The 20772-nt window shown below is 41.5% G+C and overlaps 2 protein-coding genes across 2 annotated transcripts; both read right to left on the bottom strand.

Moving 5' to 3' along the window:
* Positions 1–611: 611 nt before the first annotated feature.
* On the bottom strand, positions 612–18312 carry cacna1sa (calcium channel, voltage-dependent, L type, alpha 1S subunit, a). The gene is made up of 42 exons (XM_057325528.1): positions 17329–18312; positions 16322–16427; positions 13674–13813; positions 13439–13578; positions 13203–13355; positions 12843–13048; positions 12671–12774; positions 10887–11032; positions 10730–10805; positions 10486–10646; positions 10178–10403; positions 9891–10098; positions 9700–9820; positions 9512–9626; positions 9133–9232; positions 8982–9051; positions 8745–8877; positions 8524–8653; positions 8394–8453; positions 8203–8309; positions 7678–7765; positions 7492–7599; positions 7352–7404; positions 7128–7274; positions 6828–7029; positions 6581–6739; positions 6390–6500; positions 5317–5400; positions 5114–5161; positions 4999–5025; positions 4780–4905; positions 4371–4436; positions 4208–4299; positions 3949–4108; positions 3756–3883; positions 2108–2204; positions 1823–2027; positions 1602–1735; positions 1401–1526; positions 1112–1320; positions 893–977; positions 612–821 (listed from the first exon to the last, which is right to left on the bottom strand). The coding sequence occupies exons 1-42, from the start codon at positions 17514–17516 to the stop codon at positions 612–614; spliced, it is 5355 nt and encodes a 1784-aa protein (XP_057181511.1). The 5' UTR covers positions 17517–18312.
* Positions 18313–18432: 120 nt separating this feature from the next.
* LOC130548550 (achaete-scute homolog 5) lies at positions 18433–19574 on the bottom strand. The gene has a single exon (XM_057325388.1). It carries the CDS (start codon positions 18952–18954, stop codon positions 18433–18435), a length of 522 nt encoding a protein of 173 aa, XP_057181371.1. The 5' UTR covers positions 18955–19574.
* Between the last annotated feature and the right edge of the window lie 1198 nt (positions 19575–20772).

Here is a 20772-nt window from a genome sequence, read left to right on the forward strand (position 1 = left end):
AGCTGCTGAGGTAAAAGTTTACATCTCTGACGACTAATTTACACCAGTGGAGTTTATAAAGCAAAATTATTATTAAAATGTAAAGGATAATACTTTACTGGTGTGTTTAATTTCTGACGTGTAATCTAAAGGTAGCACAGAAATATCACTAGATATGAAGCGGTTATAAAACACGATCTTTGATATTCAACAGCGACACGCAAAATAAGTAAGGAAACAACTTTTACATTTTAGAATAATTCAACTCTATTTACTTTTATAGCGCTTTACAGCTTTGCATATTGCATTGCAAAGCTGTTTTACGGTCAAACATATTAGCACAGACAATAAAGACATTAGGAAATACATAGAAAACATGGTATTATTGCAATTGTTAGGGGACTGTTGAAATAATGATCTGTAGGTTTAGTGTTGTACCGTTATAGGCCTATTCATCGCATATTTTTTTCTGTTAAACTTTACTTTGAGCAATTTTGTGCATGTTTGCCATCAATACATAAAAGCTATTATCGGTCAATTTGTCTACGAGAACTTTACACACTTTGGCAGTACTGGCTTCATAAAACTCCAGATGACTGAACGCCATCTCTCTGGTTCAACCAAAGTCCTCATTACACTTGGCAGCGTGTCACATCTAGTTTAGATGTTGTTGTGTTTCTCTCTCTGAACACAGACTGTCCTTTACGTTCATTAAGAATGGATGCAGAGTTTCTCTCTAACATGTCGAGGTCCATGTGCAGGGCTTCGGCCATCTCTGCTTTTGTTGCGGACACAAACTGGCAGTCGCTGGCCAGACTCTTTAAACCTCCAGCAGAAAGAGTCTGAAACACAGAAAACAACTCGAATCCCTTGACAGATCATGGAAACTGTTTGTCTCTAACAGACGTGTTACCTCTAGAATGAGGAAGTCAGCTGCACTGACAGGACCATACTGGGTTGATGCACTGATGCATGATGGGAAGTGAAGTTCACACCTGCTGAACCAAGAGAGAGCTTCATCCTCATCATCAACTACATTTTATTGTACGTTTATCCAAATTTTGAGTTTTCATATTACATCGGGGTTTTTTTGCAATTTTGTTACGTCCATCTTTTGTACCATCGCTCTCACCTCCGTCTGCTCCTATTATCGTTTGTGTTGTTGTTATTAAAGTTAGCGTGGTAGGTCAGGTATGAGGGTGAGCCGGGCGAGGTTTCGGTCTCCTCTGCTCTGCTGTCTGCGATCTGTAGGGGGCGCTGGCTGGTCACCTGGGTGGGCATGGGTGTTCCTCTCTCCATTGAGAACGGATTCACGTGGTTACCAAACAGGCCACCCGCTCTCTGAGCGCACAATGTGAGACATATACAGTAAGAGAGGGTAAAGCTGGTTGTACGTTAAACTCAATTCTTTCTCCACCCACCCTGTAGATCCCCTCCTCTGCGGCTTCATCCATGGCTCTGTCCATTTCCTCATCATTGAGAAGATCTCCAGAGATCGCCCGCTGCAGTTCAGGAGCGGCTTCTTCCTCGATGCTCCTCAGACCTGCCTGAAAACAACAAATAAATCATAACAGTCGGATCGCGCCGTTAGACGTGGTAAGAGACGAAGAGAGACGTGTCACCTGTATCTCCATGGTGTTTTTGTTCTTCTTATTCGGCCGGTATCCGTAATATTCCTCCTGTCGCTTCATGAACTTCCTGAAATGGTCCTGGATCAGGAACGTGGCGTAAAACTTTCCCACTGTGACCTCATCATCTACAACGAAGAGACATTGATGATACTTTCGGCCGTATTACTACTCATGATAATATTGCTGATGACTTTATTGGCATGATCGCTGACCTCCGATCGGTGGAATGACCTGATCCAGCAGTTTCATACTGGTGCGTTTCCAGATCTTCTTAATAATCGCTCGCAGCTCCTCATTGGCCTGCTCAAAGTTACCTTCGGTTTTAATTTTCAGCGCCGTGCGCACCAGAGCGAATAGAGTGGCATTAAACGTTACTGTTCCGTCGCTGTTTAGCGGCATGTTCATGGAAATGAGTCTCTGGAAACAAACATGACAACAACGATTAGCAATGTGAATGAATGGATTTGTTTTTTTTGTGTGATTATAATTTATCTTACCTTGCAGGCGACACGATGAGGGCAGAACTTTCCGAACCCAAGAGGCGGCTGAATCCTCCTCAGCAACGTCACAACATCCAGATGTTTAATGCGCCCCCTTCAGGACAAACATCACGGTATGTGTTTCAACATGTATTGCTGTTGTTATTGCTCACTAGGGATGTAGCCAGGGGCGTAATTTCCACTGGGGACAGGGGGGACATGTCCCCCTCACTTTTCAAAATCCTGTTCGTGTCCCCCTCACTTTTAAATTTGTTTGTAATGATTTTTTAACCACACGCCGTCATCGCCACGGAGAAGTACTAGGACCAAGCAGGACACAGAGAGTCTGCCTGTGTCGATGCGCGCGTCGCGTGCACACTCTAAAAATAGATCACTGAAAGATTGTTTTCAATCACGTTGTTTTGATTAGAATTTAATCGAAATGTGTTTTTACGTGGTCGTTGTTTCGGTACGTTAAACCTCATTAAGCATTTTAGATAGTCATCTGGCTCGTCGCCTCCCAACCGCAGATTCAGGTTTACAAGCCATGTTTTCTTCCGTTTCTCAGTCAATACTCGCATTTTTCCCCTTCATGAACATCAAATTTTGCTACACAATAAAAACACCTTTTGGTTTCATGGTTTAATCAATTTAAACAATCAAAAACAACGCAAAACAGGTATTTTGAATTTGTGATAGGATTCAAATCCAAAACATTTCCCCCCATTTTGTGTCCCCCCCACTTCTCAAACCAAAGTTACACCCTTGGATGTAGCGATTCACTCAGCTCACGATGCGATACAATTCTGATCTCACGATATGATTTATTTCAACAAAATTAGTTGAGACAAATTAGAAATGAACAACTGCCCTTGGATTATTTTTCAAATGCTCCACACATCTTTTATGTCAATAACAAAACTAAACTGCAATTTTAAAATGAATTCCAAATCAAATTAAAAATTAAAAATAAAAAAGTATCTTTAAAATAAACTAAGACATTGTCTGTGCTTTTTGATTTTGTACATTTAAGAAATATCAGCATGTCCACGTTTCAGTTTGCCATAAACACAGCAGCCCCCTGCTGTTCAAAACATGTATTGCGATTCAGTTCAACCGTAAGAATCGCAATGCGCTATGATCACGATACTTAAGACGATTTGATTGCGATTTTAAACATTTTGCGACATGCTTAGTACAGCGATATCATATCACGGTTTATTATCTTTTTTCCAAGTGTGAATTCATTGATTCATTCATTTATTGCGAATTCAAGGTCTTAAGGTCTGAAATATTCTTGTAATGGTAGACAGTCAAAAAGGTTTTAAGTTAAAATTGTTAACTGCTACTATGTAAAGGAAACACTGTTGTAAAAAGCACATTATTTGTGTTTGCAAACCAAATCTTATTGCACTTGTTCATATAGCAGTAAACAAAAGTGCACAATACACTACTTTCGAATTCATCTTTGATTTCTACACTTAGCAATGCGATTAATCGCGATTAATCACAGAAAAATCATGCGATTAGAAATTTTTATCGTTGCCCAGCACTAGTATACTTCAATACTAACAGGTTTACGACTTTTATATTATGAAGGATCACGCACATTTTGTGCAAACCTCTCTTTTACAATAGAAAATAAATCATGGGCTTGATGTCTTACGTGGCCTCTGGGTCGTATTCAGCCCAGATCTTCTTAAAGTCGTCCAAATGATGCGGCCCCAGAATCGACCAATCACGGGTCAGATAATCAAAGTTGTCCATGATCACAGCCACGAACAGGTTGATGATCTGCAAAAGAGCAAAATAAGTTATTTGCTCAAGCGAATGAAAGAAACGAAAGAGGAGATACCTACCAGGAACGCACACAGCATGTAAAAACTCATGAAGTACAAAACGGCGAATCCAGAGCCGCAGGTGTACTCCTCTCCAGGCAGGTAATCAGACTTGGGGTCACAGCGCTGACCGTACAGACAGCCCAACATAATCTCCTGCCACGCTTCACCTGTGGCGCTCCTGGACACACATGTATTTCTTCATAAACATACTCGGAAACACACAGACGCTGCGGTCACATTGTGTTTTGGCAGCAGAGCATTCACACCTGCGTCTGACCTGAACAACAGCAGCACAGCCTGAGGAAACGTCTGGAAGTTGCTGTTGCGGTTGATCATGGATCCGTCTATTAGTGCGATTTTTCCAAACACCTGACAGAAAACACGCACGACATCAGATTTATATATGCTGATACACACGTAACTCAGTGAACGCGATGTACCTGCATGCCAATGACGGCGTAGATGAAGAACAACATGACGATGAGGAGCGCCACGTACGGCAAAGCCTGAAAAACAACATTTCAGTTGATGTCGTCAGCAAAAACCAATGATGTCACAACACTGCACTCTATGTATACTGTTAAAATGTTCGTATGCGTTTTTTCGTATTTGGTGCTCGTTTGTACGGTGTCTCTGAATTGTCAAAACGCCTCTCAAAATGCTTGATACCGATGCGAACCCAGTACGAATTTTTTTATGACGGACGAAAATATCGGTGGCAGTGTGTAAATTTGATTGACACAACTTGAGGTCGTGTTTATTTTTTAACGTGCGGAAATTACAGATGCAAATTTCGCACTCAATGTGCAATGGCCTTTAACATCCTAATGACGCAGTGGACCGTCAGACCTGAAATGATTTGATGAAGGTCCACAGAAGATTCCGAATCCCCTCGAAACGATTCAGCAGCTTCACCAGACGCATGACGCGGAAGAGTCGGAACAACGTGATGGACACGCTCATGTTCTCAGAGTCCTGAAGGGCAAACAGATGAACGAGTGAAACCTTCACATAACACCATCACAGACTCTCTCATGCACACAAAAAAACGATGAATCTAAAACTTACGGCTATGACCTGCATGGGGTTCACTTCCTGAAAAGAGAGAAAACAGATTTGTTGTGTTATTGTTGTTGGATGGTGATGGCGTATAACGTTCACAGAGATGTTTGTGGATATTTACAGAACATCCAGTGAGACAGTACAATCCACCCTGAGCCGCAAGAGCTGCCTGGAAAAAAGAGAAACGACCAAAGTCGGATACTGCCAAGAACAGCGAGGGATTTAAATGTTATAATGATGTGAAATGAAGCATCTGACGTGAGGAATGTGGATTCATTCCTGGGTTTATAACAGACACAAACGCTCATCTCACTGGAAACGTACATCAATTTCACTTAGTATGACGTCAACAATGCTGCCGACCACGATTACGAAATCAAAGACGTTCCAGGGGTCGCCGAAATAACCCTGTCAGAGAGAGAAAAAAACACATTTGCGTCTCAATTCGCATACTATCCGTCCTAAATAGCACTGGAAAATAGAATTAGTATGTCCCAAATAAGAGTATGCTGAAATTAGTATTCTCAAAAGTACTCGGATGGTCTACTGTTTCCCGTGAAAATTCGAAGTGTGAATCCATGGACACTTAAAGGCTGATATTACCCACAACTCACCGCGAGAGGGCGGAGTTTAGTGACGCTACACTGCATTCACAAAATTAAATAAAAGATGCTTCGCTAAATTAATAAACGTAAGTATACAGTTAACTTTACATATGAAACAATGAACGAATAAATACTTAAATGCAAGGAAGAGATGTATTTTGATGTTCGTGACAGTTAAAGTCCCAGTGAAATTAAAAATGACAATGCCTATTTTTTCATGAAGTATTGCAGCGTTTATAGTAAATAGTTGATCAATGTGGGTCGTTCTCTTTTTAAAATTCGTGTGCCCTCATAATCTTCAGTTAAAATCTGAAAATGCACTTCCGTCCTGTAATGACTATCCATCTTAGATGACGTATGTTAGACGGCTTGGGCGGAGCATCCGTTAACTCCTCCCCTTCAACTGTCAGTCTGCTGCCAGTTCCATTTCAAAATACAACGGCTGTTTTTATACATCCAATCAAATCGCAGAGGAACGACGAAAGCCAAGCCCTCGATTTTTCTCTTTCGAAATTCTATTTCATTCGGAAATGCGTCAAAATACGGAAGTAAAACCGATCGCAACTTCCGGTTCACTTTAAGGATCACAGTGTCATCTAGGCAACTACGGCCACTTTCGTTTCCCAGTGCGTGAATACAGTTTTGCAACGCACTTAAATGTATATACTTTTCCATAACAAAAACAGTAAGAGCGTAGTATAAGTAGGCGAATTGGGACGCAGCATCAGTTTCTTCAACTATTAGTACTTAAGAAAGTGTTTTAGGAGGCGATCTGAATAAACTTTAGCTCACCTTGGCTTTGAAGGCACCAACTTTGAGGATCATCTCCACCGTGAACAGGACGGTGAAGATGACGTTCAGCATGTCGGACAAATGAGTGATGTGATCCGATTGATTACAGTGCTGAGGGAAAGAAAAAACCCCACGGTGAAACACATTCAGCACACATCGATTTTACAACATTTGTCATCATTGTTTCTCACCTGCATCCCCAGACACATGGTGTTGAGCATGATGAGGAGAAACATCAGGTACTCAAAGTAACACGACGTCACGATGTACCACACCTGGTACTGATACGGGTTCTTCGGGATGTAGCATCTCAAAGGTCGAGCCTTCAGGGCGTACTGGACGCACTGGCGCTACAACAAACACGCACATGCATACATATGCATACATGTATGTGTATGATATGGAGTCTTTATACATCGTGTGTCTGGTGTGTGGTACCTGGTTTTTATCCAGCTCACAGTTTTTAAACTCCTGCTCTCCCTGCTCCTGAAACGTGACGATAACAAAACCCACAAAGATGTTCATCATGAAGAAGGCGATGAGGATGAGGTAGACGATGAAGAAGATGGAAATCTCAATGCGGTTGTTGTAAACGGGGCCGACGTCCTCCAGATTCGAGTCGATGGCTTTATACAACAACCTGTACAGACATTTTAATATAAAATCATTCATTAATGATACATCTGTGACGACATGAGGGTATTTTCATATTTTGGTGAACTGTCTTTCTAGACGTGCTTTGGCCAGCCTTCGAATGTTGAGACGGTGAAAAGCGCCAGCATGCCATTCAGAATGTTATCAAAGTTCAAGTCGCTGTTGATCCACTCGCGCTTGCTGAGCACCATGTCGTGAAGAGCGTTCTCCTGATGTTTTATGAACGTTCCTCTGAAAGCATCAAAGACAAAATCGTTGACATTTCATTTAATCTCTTAGACGTAAGAAGAGCGACAGTCCAACCGTACTTGCATTCTGCCTCTGTCATTTTCAGTGGATCTGTGCAAGCGTGAAATTTCCCCTAAAACAACACAAACATCACAAGAAATCATCAATTTCTCCACATATAAACCTAGTTTCTAATATAGAATTAAAATAAGATTTGAACCTTGAAAAGCTGAACTCCAATGCAGGCAAACATGAAATCCAGGAGCATTGTGACTAAAACGATGTTGCCGATGGTCTTGATGGCCACAAACACACACTGGACAACATGCTAACAGACGACAAAGACAGACTGAGAAACACTGTTCTCACGGTATATCTGAAAAATAAAACGTTTGAGATGACTCACCTTAAGACCTTTAGCTCTGTTTATGGCTCTTAAAGGTCTCAGTACTCTCAGGACCCTGAGGATCTTAACTACTGAGATGGCACTCGACCTGTAGAGAGACATGAGAATTTACACTTAACAAAACCACGTTTGACGTCCATCTTCTAACAAAGTAAAAATCATCCCTGATGAAAAAAACAGTATTTGCTGGTTAGGTAGGTTTTGAAGCAAGGTAGCTGGTTTGTGCTGGTTTAAGATGGTCATGTGCTAGTTTAAGATGGTCATGTGCTAGTTTAAGATGGTCCTGAGCTGGTTTAAGATGGTCCTAAACCAGCTCAGGACCAGCTTAAACCAGCACATGTCCATCTTAAACCAGCACATGACCATCTTAAACCAGCACATGTTAAACAACATGTTACAATGCTAAAGCTAAATGCTAAACGATTAAAGACTTTTGTTGATGTATAAAGTCAATTCCATGGCAAATGGTTTGATATTTTGTTATCTAATGTAATCTTGGAATATAAAATTGGACTCAAATCTCACTCCATTCCCATGGACAGCAGGGAAACGCCCACAACGATCAGGTCTAAGATGTTGAAGGAGTTTCGGCAGAAGGAGCCCTCGTGTAAGAAGGCGCCGTATGTGGTCATCTATGGCAGACAGAGGAACAGATCAAATCACAGAAAGTACACCTCAAAACACAAGAAAAGCGCTGAACAGAACTCTGTGCTCACCTTCAGCACGATCTCTGCCGTGAACACCGAAGTGAAGACGATATCGGCGGAGGCCAGAACCTGCGGCATCCGAGAGGTTAAAGGTGACGTCAGGTGCGTATGGACAGGTATGAGCCTGGAGATCTCTTACCTGGTTCCTGAAGGACATGGGGTCGATGGGGTCCTCAGCAGCCAATGAGATGCTGCTGAGCAGGATGAAGAGGAGGATGATGTTGGTGAAGGTCGTAGCATTGATGATGCGATGGCAGAGTTTGCGGACCCTGAGCGGAGAGTCGGAAATAAACACAGATAATGAACCAGAAACCCAAAGTTATTTATTTTATGTGACAGAATGGCAGGTGAGATTTTTACTTATTCTGCGGGCCGAAGATAAAGAAGGAACTGGCCTCGGGCATGGGCACGACCGTCTCCTTCAGCTGCAGGTCTGCCATTGGACGAGGCCGAGGGCTGGTGGGAATCTCTGGCTCCTCCTCTTCATCGTCGCCTAGGCAACGAGTGAATGTTAGGCAGATGGACGGGAAAGGTTTGCACGTTTTCAAAAGTTGACTTTCTTGCATTTCACACATTTGAAAATGGCGTTCGTCTCACCTGGAAAATCAGCCGGTGGAAACGGATCTTTAATCTCGTTCACGTTGGATTCGAATTCGTCCACTTTGAGCTGCAAAAACATGTGAGATGAACAATATCTGAAGGTTATTTTTTTTCGATCGGTGTGTTTGTCTGGCTTTGGACGTCTTACTTTAGCTGTAGTGGGAATTCCTTCGATCTTGGCTCTCTGCTCAGCCAGTTTCTTTGCCAGCAGAGCTTTCTCCTCCTCACCTTTATCGGAAAGATTTTCCCTGCCAGGAACAAGAAAAACACCAGAAACGTTCACTTAAAGGGGCGGTTTCCCGGACAGGGATTATCTTAAACCAGGACTAGGCCTTAGTTAAATTAAAAACATACTTTACAAAAAAACCTCACTGGTGTGCATCTTAAGACAAAACAATCGCACTGTGTAAGTCAAGACACCCCTAACATTTAAATTGGTCTGGGACTAGGCTTAAGGCCTGTCCGGGAAATTGCCTCAAAGAGTTTTGCTGGAGATTAAACTGCTTTTCTATGTTCCTTGACCTCACCTGAGAAGTTTTTTACGTCTCTTCTCTTCTGCCTTCTCTTTCTGGGCGGAGGTCAAACTCTCGGCCTCAGCAAGGTTGTCCACCGCAACCGCCAAGAACACATTCAAGAGGATATCTGCAGTTCATCACTCAAGAAAAACACAGGATTTGTGCTGGAGAAACATTTATGATTCTGCATAAACGGATACAGTTTCCACAGATGAACAGGATGATGAAGTAAATGCTGACTAGTATTCCAGGCACGGCCGGACCTCCGTGAGCCATGATTCCGTCATACATGACAGAGTTCCAATCCTCACCTGTTAGGATCTAAAACACGGATTCATTAGGATGAATCTGATCTAGATTCACAAATTCACTATTCACAAATATCAATCACCTGGAAAACCGTGATGAGCGCTTGAGGGAAATCGTCGAAGTTGCTGCGTCGCACTTTGTCGTCGGGAAAATTGAACTTTCCGCCGAACACCTGCATGCCGAGGAGAGCGAAGATGACGATGAAGAGGAAGAGGAGAAGGAGAAGAGAGGCGATGGAACGCACTGAGTTTAAGAGCGATGCCACCAGATTACTGAGGGTCGTCCAGTGCCTGAAACACAAATACACTCAGGAGGATGATCCTTCAAAGCTCACAAGACTCTTTTTGGGTTTCGTCACGAACGAAGCACCTGGTAACTTTGATGAGACGCAGCAGTCGAATGCAGCGCAGTATGGAGATCCCCATGATGGACATGACGTCCATGCGTACCAGAATGAGCTCCAGGACTCCCACGGACACCACGAAGCAGTCGAAACGGTTAAACAGAGAAATGAAGTAAGATGGCAGTCCCATGGCGTACATCTTCAGAAACATCTCCACCGCGAACAGAGACAGCAGCACTTTATTCGTGTTGTCTGTGGAAGCAAAACAATCTGTTATGGTGTGAAAAACAGCGGTGATGTTGGACATGCAAGAACGACGTCGACGGCACAGAACCTTGGAAGTTAGTGAGGGATTGTGACTGCTGATGGTGTTCGGTGGCGATGGCCAAAGTGTTGAAGAACACCAGCAATATCACCAGCCAATAGAAAAGCCTGGACTTCACCCAAACGCGACACTTTCTCCTGAAAAAACGGTTCCAGCGGCGAGCATGTCGACTGAAACCCACAAACACACAAGGCAATGAAACCAAAACGCAATCCCGTTGGAAACATTCTCATTGGTTTTCAGCAGTACTCACACGTAATACATGAGTTTGTTCAGTCCATCAAACTCATAAAGGCTTTCTGTTTCTGCTCCGTCCAGTGGGAGAAGACCTGTCAATCACACAGAGGTCAGTCTCGGACCATTCAAGCCCCATATCAAACCATACGATAACTGTAGCAGGTGTTGAGCACCTTGGCCCTCCTGGTCATTGTCCATGACCTCTGCCTGCGTGATCCACTCCATATATCCCTTCAGATCCTCATCCAACTGTTGTGTCTCCCGTAACTTCTGATACTCTCCGCTCCGAGAACTCTTCTCTCGCTCTTTAGTGAACTCGCTAGAGAGACAAACACAGAGGGGTTTTGTTTTGGAAAGGTCTAGTACGGCCAGCACTTAACCGGTCAAAGGTTTGGACACGGCTGCTCATTCAAGTGATGCCATAGAAGAATCATTTTTGGTTCCACAAAGAACCATTCAGTCAAAGGTTCTTTAAAGAACCATCTCTTTCTTACTTTTTTATAATCTAAAAAAACATTTTTTCACCACAAAGAACCTTTTGTGAAACAGAAAGGTTCTTCAGAGGTTCTTCTTTATGGAACCAAAAGGTTCTTCTGTGGCATCAAAGAACCTTTTGAAGCACCTTTTTCAGTAGTGTACCGCATCCGCCGTGTTTTATGGTCATGTGACCCGTATGCTCTTTGACCTATGACGTGTTAACAACCTGTACGTAAGCGCTGATAAAACATTATTATAAAACGGTCAGTTCTGGTCCTTTATTTACTTTATTTTATGAAACCTTGGAGTAACCATTTTATAAAAGCAATAAGCCCCGCGAAGCAGTGGGTTACAAGTGCATTTTATAACAACAGAGAGGATTTTACACCGCTTCGCATCGTGCCACAATACCCTTAGCTGTTATAAAATGCACTGTGACTTCGCGGGGCTTATTGCTTTATTTAGTCTCGAGAAATTCATTTATTTGGACGTCTGCCTTAAAGTTTTCCACTATTTTTATTTGATTCACTTTTGAAATGTGACCGTTGCTCAGCTCCCGTGGCATCATGGGACAGACAAGTGTCCGTCCAATCCACACTCACGAATCTCGGCGGAAGTAGTAGACCATCCGGGTATTTCTCACCTACTGTTTTTTGCATACTGAGGTTTCGGACATACTATTCATGACTCATACTTATTTTCGCCTACTATACAGTATAGAAGTAGACGATTTTGGACGCAGGGAAAGTTTTAATAAAGAAATGTCTGAATAAAAAGGCAGCCTAACATAATTTAAAGCAAGACAAGTATGTGAAATAAATCATATACCAAAAATGAAAAAACTTTTTGGATTTTAGCTCTCCGTGTCCTATATTACAGTTTAGGAAATTTTAGTAGGGATGTCACGATTATGACATTTGGGTGACGATTAATTGTCTATTAAATAATTGCGATTATCACGATTAATTGTCTGTTTAAAGGCTTTGACAATTATAACGATTAATTACAATTAATGCATTCAATGAATAAAATATAGATACAGTAAGAATTGTGACAATTCTATAAATAACTAATAACGTTCCCTATAGAGTGATCTTAACATAAAAAACTGAGATGTGAGGATGATGTCGTCTCGCTGTGTAGATGCAGCAAATCTGGAATCACTTTAATAAAACTCAAAATACAAATCTGATAAAACTCAAATGATGAAGAAATGACATTTGAACGTAACAGTGAGCGCAGATCGAGGACGGCGTATGTAAAATGCCGCAGATCACCCTTGTTTTATAAGGATTTACAAAAATCATGGTTTTCAGAAATAATTGCGATGAGATGATTATTTAATAATTGTGACCACCCTACATTTTAGAAACAAATTCAGTGCCCTCAATTTTAACCGGTAAAGTATCGTTAGAAACAGTCAAGTTCATTTTATATAGCAGATTTTGTAGCAGAAACATCTGTAGATGTTCGGACTGACCCGCAGAGCACTCCCAGAACCAGATTGAGGATGAAGAACGAGCCCAACAGAATCAGGGTGACGAAATACAGCCAGGGCCACTCCATTCCGATGGCATCGTTCACCTGCGGAAACAAAACCTGCCATCAGACTTCATTCAAACATCTGTGAGGTCAAGATGAGATTTACTGACCCAATACAGAACATCCGTCCAGCCCTGTGTGGTGATACACTGATACACGGTGAGCATAGAGAAACCCAGATTATCAAAATGTGTGATGCCGTTATTGGGCCCGGGCCATCCCCCCAGACACTCGCTTCCGTTCAGAGTACAGCGCCGTCCGTTACCAGCCTGAGCGCATGGAGACGCTTTCTCGTTCTCTACCGTCGCGATGATATCTGCGACAAACATATATAATATTACATTCAACTTGAATGAAAAAAATGTACTTTGAAATGGTTTAAGTTAGTTCTGTGCTTCATTTGTTTGTGGATGACACTTTTTGGGTAACTTCATGCTCTTAACAAACAGGAGTGCATTTACCCGTCTCACCTGTGCCAGCGTAATAACACGTTTTATGCATTTTGCATTTAAACAGCTCCAGGCCGATGATGGCGTAGATGGTGACCATGAAGAACACCAGCAGGGAGATGTGAAACAGAGGCAACATGGACTTGAGAATGGAGCTCATCACCACCTGCAGGCCTGGAGGAGTCATTACACCCGAATGAGCAAACGCACGAGAGAGAAATGAGACAGGTGAGCAGGCACAAGTGATGATGACTCACTGGGGACCCCAGAGACGAGCCGCAGGGGACGCAGGACTCGAAACGCTCTGAGAGCCTTCATATCGAACCCTCCCTTCTGTTCCACTGGAGCCTCCACACCGCTGATGTTATTGACGAAGTCCACCACAATAGTGAACAACCTGAGAGAGACCACAACAACACACAAGTATGTGAACACGTGTCACGCTAAGCAGTCATAATGTCTCGTAAGTGTGTGTGTACGTGTTTATTTCACCCCATTGTCACAATGACAAAGTCCAATATATTCCAGCAGTTCCGTAAATATGCATCGGCGTGAAAGAGAAGTCCATACGCCACGATCTTCAGGAAACATTCCGTAGTGAATATGATGAGGAAAATGTACTCCAGACTCTCCTGCGGACACACAACATTGAGATGAATGAAGCTGTCAGCACAACGACGCTCGTGCAGGTATTTGCTGTCTGGGGTGCCTTTCTAGTTTTGTTTTGACTTTGAAAATCTGTCTCAGCACGTCTCGGTACATTTTGGCAAATATCCACGCTGACACGTTCGGAGTTTGGTGGGAATGCGGTGAAGAGATGCGACGGACTGTTAGTCTCCTCCGGTTTCAGAGGAGGCATTCGGAACATGATTCTTAAAGTGTCACTGTGAACTTTATAGTCAACATGACACCTACTGTTAGACAGACGTCCGAGTGAATGCATTTAAAACAGACGGACAGTTCTTTATTCGTTAATCATGGATTTGGTTTTTTTGGATTCTCACAAAAATAGTCAAATACTCTGGTGTAGATTAAACAACTAACAAATTGAAACATTAGATTACAACAGTGAGAAAAGCGTCCTGGATGTGTACGGTTAGCGTGTGGCTAATTTTGAAGCCACCACACATTGAGGCGGCTTGCGTTTGAATCGCCTGTTTCATTCAGTCACTTGTGTCAAGGTCACAGCACACAGACACACTTACAGGGGTTTAGTGGAACAAATACCAGCATCAATCATTCGGCTGAGAGGCTTTAAACTGTCAGGGCTCTTTAAACAGGGTCTTTAATGGGAACAGAAGACTTTACAAAATCTTGGCTTCCACATTTGCCATTGAGAAGTCCGTTTTTTTTGTCTATATGCTGAGGCTAGGGGTGTGACGTATGTAAGGGTAAAGTCTAAAGACTGAGGTTCATATAAGGAAGAGACTATGGATTGAAATGTGTTTGAGGGCAAAAACAACAGATTAAAGTGATAGTTCACCCAAAAACGAAAATTCATGATTTACTCACACATTTGTCATTTCAATGTGAATTGAACACAAAAGAAGATATTTTGAAGAAAGTTGGAAACCGAACAGCACTGGACCCCATATACACAAAACTATTGCAAGTGAATGGGGTCCATTTAACAACATTTTTCAAAATATCTTCTTTTGTGTTCCGCTGAAGAAAGAAAGCCATAAAGGTTTGAAATGACAAGAGGGTAAGTAACTGATGACAGAATTTTTATTTTTGGTTTGTATTAAGACAGATAATATAGATACATGTTGTATAAGGGTAGAAGATTGAGGTTCATATAAGCAGATAAACTATAGTTTGAGATTCGTAGAAGGGAAGAGATCATAGATTGTGATTCATATAAGGGCAGAGACTATAGACGCCTTTACTGTTAGTAAACATTGTGACGTTTTTGTGGGCGGAGCTTAGCTGGAGGCAGAAAGATCCCACTGACCGCATTTATAATGCTAGGTAGCACGCTTTGTTTGCTTGACTAGAAAAAATCTGATTAAATTTGAACATTTGAGGTCACTCACTGTCTAGGAACGCGATTGTTTTTGAAAAAGTTAACTTTAACGCCATGAACCTGGCCGACCTGTACGCGCTCACTCAATGGATCCAGGGAGGAACTGAAAGGATTACCTCCAGTTAAGTGGCCTGACATCTACACCTATTACACTTACCAGACAGAGAAACCAAGCGTGTATAGTAAAGATAACCCGAGAGCGTATAAATCTAAAGATGCCTGCGTGTGCTAACAGTGGCAACTGTTAGCAAATGCATTTACAGTAGCTTTTTAATTAAGTGTTATGAAGTGAAACGTGAGCATTTTTGATGATCGTTTCGGTTCAGTCCGCTAGTTTTATTGTGTTTAACTACAGCTGTCGTCCATGTTTTTGTTTGGCAGTGGTAGCAGTTATGTGTTAAAATATCAAATTGGAGACTGTATTCTGTGGATTGTGGCACTAAACAACACAACAAGATGATATTTTAAACTCCTTATGTAGCCCAATCTGTGCTGGTTTGTATTGGCCACCTCCAGTTTTCCCTTTGTTTTGCCTCCAGCTAGAGCTGTGATGTAAGCGTGACATCGGCGAGAAAGGGGTCTATAGATTGTGATTCATATAAGAGGAGAGACTATAGATTGTGATTCATATAAGAGGAGAAACTATAGATTGTGATTCATATAAGAGGAGAAACTATAGATTGTGATTCATATAAGAGGAGAGACTATAGATTGTGATTCATATAAGAGGAGAGACTATAGATTGTGATTCATATAAGGGCAGAGAATATAGATTGTGATTCATATAAGGGCAGAGACTATAGATTGTGATTCATATAAGGGCAGAGACTATAGATTGTGATTCATATAAGGGCAGAAACTATAGATTATATAGGCAGAGACTATATATTGTGATGCACATAAGGGGAGAGACGATAGATTGTGATTCATATAAGGGGAGAGACGATAGATTCTGATTGATATAAGGGGAGAGACGATAGATTGTGATTCATATAAGGCAAGATTGAGATTCATATAAGGACAGACACTATAGATTGAGATTCATAGAAGGCCAGATACTCTAGATCGAGATTCATATAAGGTTCATAGGTAGTGTTGAACGTGAGACACGCACCAGGTTACTGTTGGTGTTGTTTGTATCTTCTTCAGGCATCGGCAGGAAAACAGCCAGAGCTACACAGTTGGCAAAGATGGTGAGGAGGATGATGATTTCAAACGGTCTGACACACACACATTTAGGAAAAATCAGGGATTTGAGTAGAGTACTGACATCACATGACTTACAAGTATATTACATCAGTAGCTTCTCTCTTTAAGTGAAGTGTGAAGGCAGAGAAAGTGTTTCTGTAGTGTGTGTCTACATTCTCACTGTGCTGACATTCTCTGAGCTTAACATGTCCGTATTTAGCGAGCAGCCTAAGAGAACAGCTGTTCTCTTAGAATATCAGAGCGCAGGGCTTTAACACCGACACACACAAACGACACATAACTGAGCTCTTACTGGACTTTACTCCGACATTTAGTTTATAGAATTACTAACAGCTGAGTTTCTGTTTTTCATGATAGACAACTTTTATTAATACTTTCACTGTCCGCTGATAAATCATGACTTTACCATTCATTTATTAACCATTCATGTTTTCATTTAGAAACGAGAGCAAAAGGAGAATTTTGCATTTCTCTTACCGTTTTAACAATTGCTTTTGACTCTGTTTAAGTTCAGTTCAATATCACAATAATGTTGAAAAATGGTCTCTGATGCACTTTAAAGCTGCAGTCTGTAAGTTTTGACACTATCGTCATGTCCGCTTGAAATATAAAACTGGCATACTCATCTTTACAAGAGTTGAAAAACCTGACATTTCCCACGAAATGCAAACCAAAATCTCCAATTATAACTCATTCTTATAAGCCTTCTGTTATAAACCATGTTAAGATAAGGACAGTTTTAAACACGGATTGTTCATTTGCTGATTTGTTTATTTTTAACAAAAACAAGTTACACATTGCATTTTTAATAACTTACAATTCTGTCAATTATTTGCTAACCCACTTACTGATTTAACTGTGTAAAAATAATTTTTTTATTTAAAAACACATTTCAGAAGTGTTAAAGGATACTTCCACTCAACGATGCTGATGCAGGCCTTGCGGAAAGGGTTCTTCAGCGTGAGGAAGAGGAGGGATCGAGCAGGTCGCGGGTTACCGCCCGTGGCCTGGAGTTTCTTCAGTTTTTCTCTCTGTTTTCTCTTGAGAGTCTCCTCATCCATGATGAAGGAGCTCATGGTTGCATCACCGCCTCCCTCCATGATCAGATCAGACCCGGAGCAGGAGGTGCAGGAGTTCTGGAGATCAAGTATTCAGATGTAAAGTTCAGTATTCTATATTTATCTGCCGTCCTTTCCGTGGGGATCTCAGGACTCGAAAAGTAACGTTTTGCCACCATCCGCTTCCCCGTCTATAAGTCAGTGAGTACACTTCCCTCACTCTCCGTTAGCACTGCAGCTGACCCAAAATATAAATATAGACAATGCATGTCACTCAGTTGAACTGTGTGTGTGTTAGAGGACAACAGAGTAGCACACAGTCCTAGTCACATAGACATAAAGGGACAAAGAGACACGACACAACACGGGCATAACTTGGAACGTTCTCATTGGCTTGCTGTATTAGGAGAATGTGACATCACCGTGCTGGCAAACCAATCAGCTGCCAAAAGAGATCAAAGATAAGTCACTCTGTGATCTTTGGATTCACCTTACAGCTGAATTCATGCTCTTTCTCTCATTGACCTCATTCTTATTGAGTCTCTGATCAAATCGACAGTCTCATGACACCTGTCGAGAAATGTCCAGGTCATAACAAATTATATTTCGCATAATAGAAATGAAGCAAGGCAAAAACATTTGGAAGGTTGTCATGAAAATGTCACAATGACACAAAACCGACTTCGCACATTATGCAAAATACACTTTCTATCATGCTCCCGTTTTTTAGTTTTGGAGTGGAAATGACCTTGACTTGTTTTCCTCGTCAACCCATATAAGACAATTTGCAAAACGAAAAACAGTTCGACTTCAAGTATAATTTAGCTTTATTTGAATTGAGTAAAGGTACACATGCACAGTTGACGTGAGCACACAGAGTTCAAGGGCAGAATCGGGGTGTAGTGTTGATTTCAGGGCTTTTTTGGGCATAATGACCCTTTTGGCCTCTGAACGTCTCTTAACTCCCAGCCGACTCCTCTGAGGAGGTGTCCGAGAAAGACAGAGGCGACGCCGCTCCCACGTTCTCCTCCCCTCTCTCTGGCTTCTCCACCAAAACCTGTAGGTACTTGATATAGCGGATGGCCGCCCGCAGAGTTTCCACTTTGCTCAGCCGCTTGTCCGCGCTTCCGTTGGGCAGGTGGTCTCGGAGTTTGGCGTATCCCTGGTTGACGCACTTCACGCGTTGACGCTCCCTCTCGTTCCGCTTCTGAATGAAGGCGGGCTCAAACGGACATTCGTACACACCCAGACCGGCGTGGAACGGCGGCAGGTACGACAGCAGCGTCGCCCCGCTGCAGTACGAGCCGTCGTAAACTCCCTGCTCCACACGGGCCGGGTACAAGAACAGAGGAAGAGAGCGGCCCAGCGGTTCAGAGTGAAGATGATGGTGCTTGTCGTTCCCTCCGTAACCACCGGAGGGCGAAATGCCATGATGTACGGCGCTCCTGCTGAAATGGCAATGAGCGTCTGGTGCATCCATGTTGAGACGAGATGGGATATCAAAAGCCTAGAGTTGTAGACCAAAGACAAGCCCTGGGAAGTTTATCTAAGGCCGCATGTGTTCAGACGGATTAAACTGTGTTTCCTGAGGCGAGGAAGCACCATCGTCCTCCTCATTTAAACCCCCGGAGTTTGGAAAACCTCTTCCGCTTCTCTTTGATAGCCTGTGAAGGATTTTGAGAGAGAGACAGACCCGGTTTAGAGTCAGAGACTTCAAACACACTTCAGATTAACATAATAACCATTTAGACTGAGGTTCAAACGCGCCGGATAAACTCGTGGACGGTCCTTACAATTAACACGGATCGGCCATGAATTCACCAAACAGACAAAAAAAGCTCACGAGTGTAAATGATGATCTCAGATTCTGATATGTTTGACACTATGATTCAGAAAACACTGCTAGTTTACTGTGAAAGATGTCAAGTCAAACCTGTAGGACTTTCTTCTTCAGAACACGAAAGAAGGAAATGAAACTCCCGTGGTGATCTAACTTCATTTCAGGATGTTATTTAGGAATGTAAGTTTAATTTAAGACAATATCCACGCTTGTCTTTGAGTATAAAGCTTGAGGCAATTTCCAAATGATGTCTAATGTCTCACTCGTTCTTTCTCTGTGGAATTCCCCTCATCTGTCAAGTGCTTTAAAATTGTTTTTGGTTTTCAAGGATCAAAAGTGGTCTTCAAAATAAAGCAGTGAAGAAATACGTTTGTGTAGATGCATGTGGGCCAGTTGTCGACTTTGGGCACAACAGCAAAAGTGCTCAATTATGTTATACTTGAAAGATAATATATCACTAAAAATGGATGCGCAGCTCAATTTTAAATTCTAAATATGTGTTTGGAAATGAATAAATATAAATTGCTGTTGGAAGAGCAATGATTATTAAAGAATATACTTTACTTTAAATATCATGATAATTGAAAGGTCTATTAAACTTCACATCCCTCTCAATTTCCGTCATCAGGTCGGTTAAAGATCTGAAAAACATCCGCTGCATAAAAACATCTGCTAAAAAAAAGTTGTTGAACAAACTTAATAAAATTAAGGAAAACTTTTCCACGAAATTGAATTACATTTCTCCAACAAAGTCTAATTTGTTTGAAACGATTCTTTATAATCTTGTTGTCTGAACTTAATTTTTTTAGCAGTCTTGATTAAATTAATTTGTGTCATACACATGCATATTTTATATAAAACCAATATAAAACCACAATTTTATCGATTAGATTATTTAATGAAAGCACTCAAGAACATTTTTTATATTATACATTTTTAACATTAATTAGACATTACTTCATTAAGAAGATTTTGAGTTAATAGAACTCAACAGAAATGCAAATAAAAGCTTGTAACCGCCCACGACCTAACCAAAGGCAACGCTTTTCTGAACAACGGTGACCACAAAACTCAAAAATATAACAAACTCTTCAAAACCTTAAAGATAAATGAACATTAAACACTAACAAGTGTTTCTTTTTACTGAAAAATGCATAACATAGCAATTATTTAAATGCAAATGTATTCAACATGCAGTTATACGCAAAGCATGCTGGGAAATATAAGTCCTCTGCCCAAATTTAACTATTTTATGTTAACACAACACAACTCCTTTATGTTGTCCCAACATGAATAGATTCAGTTAAATGACTAAACATAAAAAAATCATGTTGTGACCAACTTTTCCAAAAGTTGTGTTCATTCAACTTAAGCAAGTTAAGTAAATTGAACAAGCAGCAAAAAATCTTTTTTTGAGTGCACTAAGTGTCTTTGTCTTGTTTTGTAGTACAAATATCT

The sequence above is a fragment of the Triplophysa rosa genome, linkage group LG25 (genome assembly GCF_024868665.1).
Source record: "Triplophysa rosa linkage group LG25, Trosa_1v2, whole genome shotgun sequence".
Taxonomy (NCBI): domain Eukaryota; kingdom Metazoa; phylum Chordata; class Actinopteri; order Cypriniformes; family Nemacheilidae; genus Triplophysa; species Triplophysa rosa.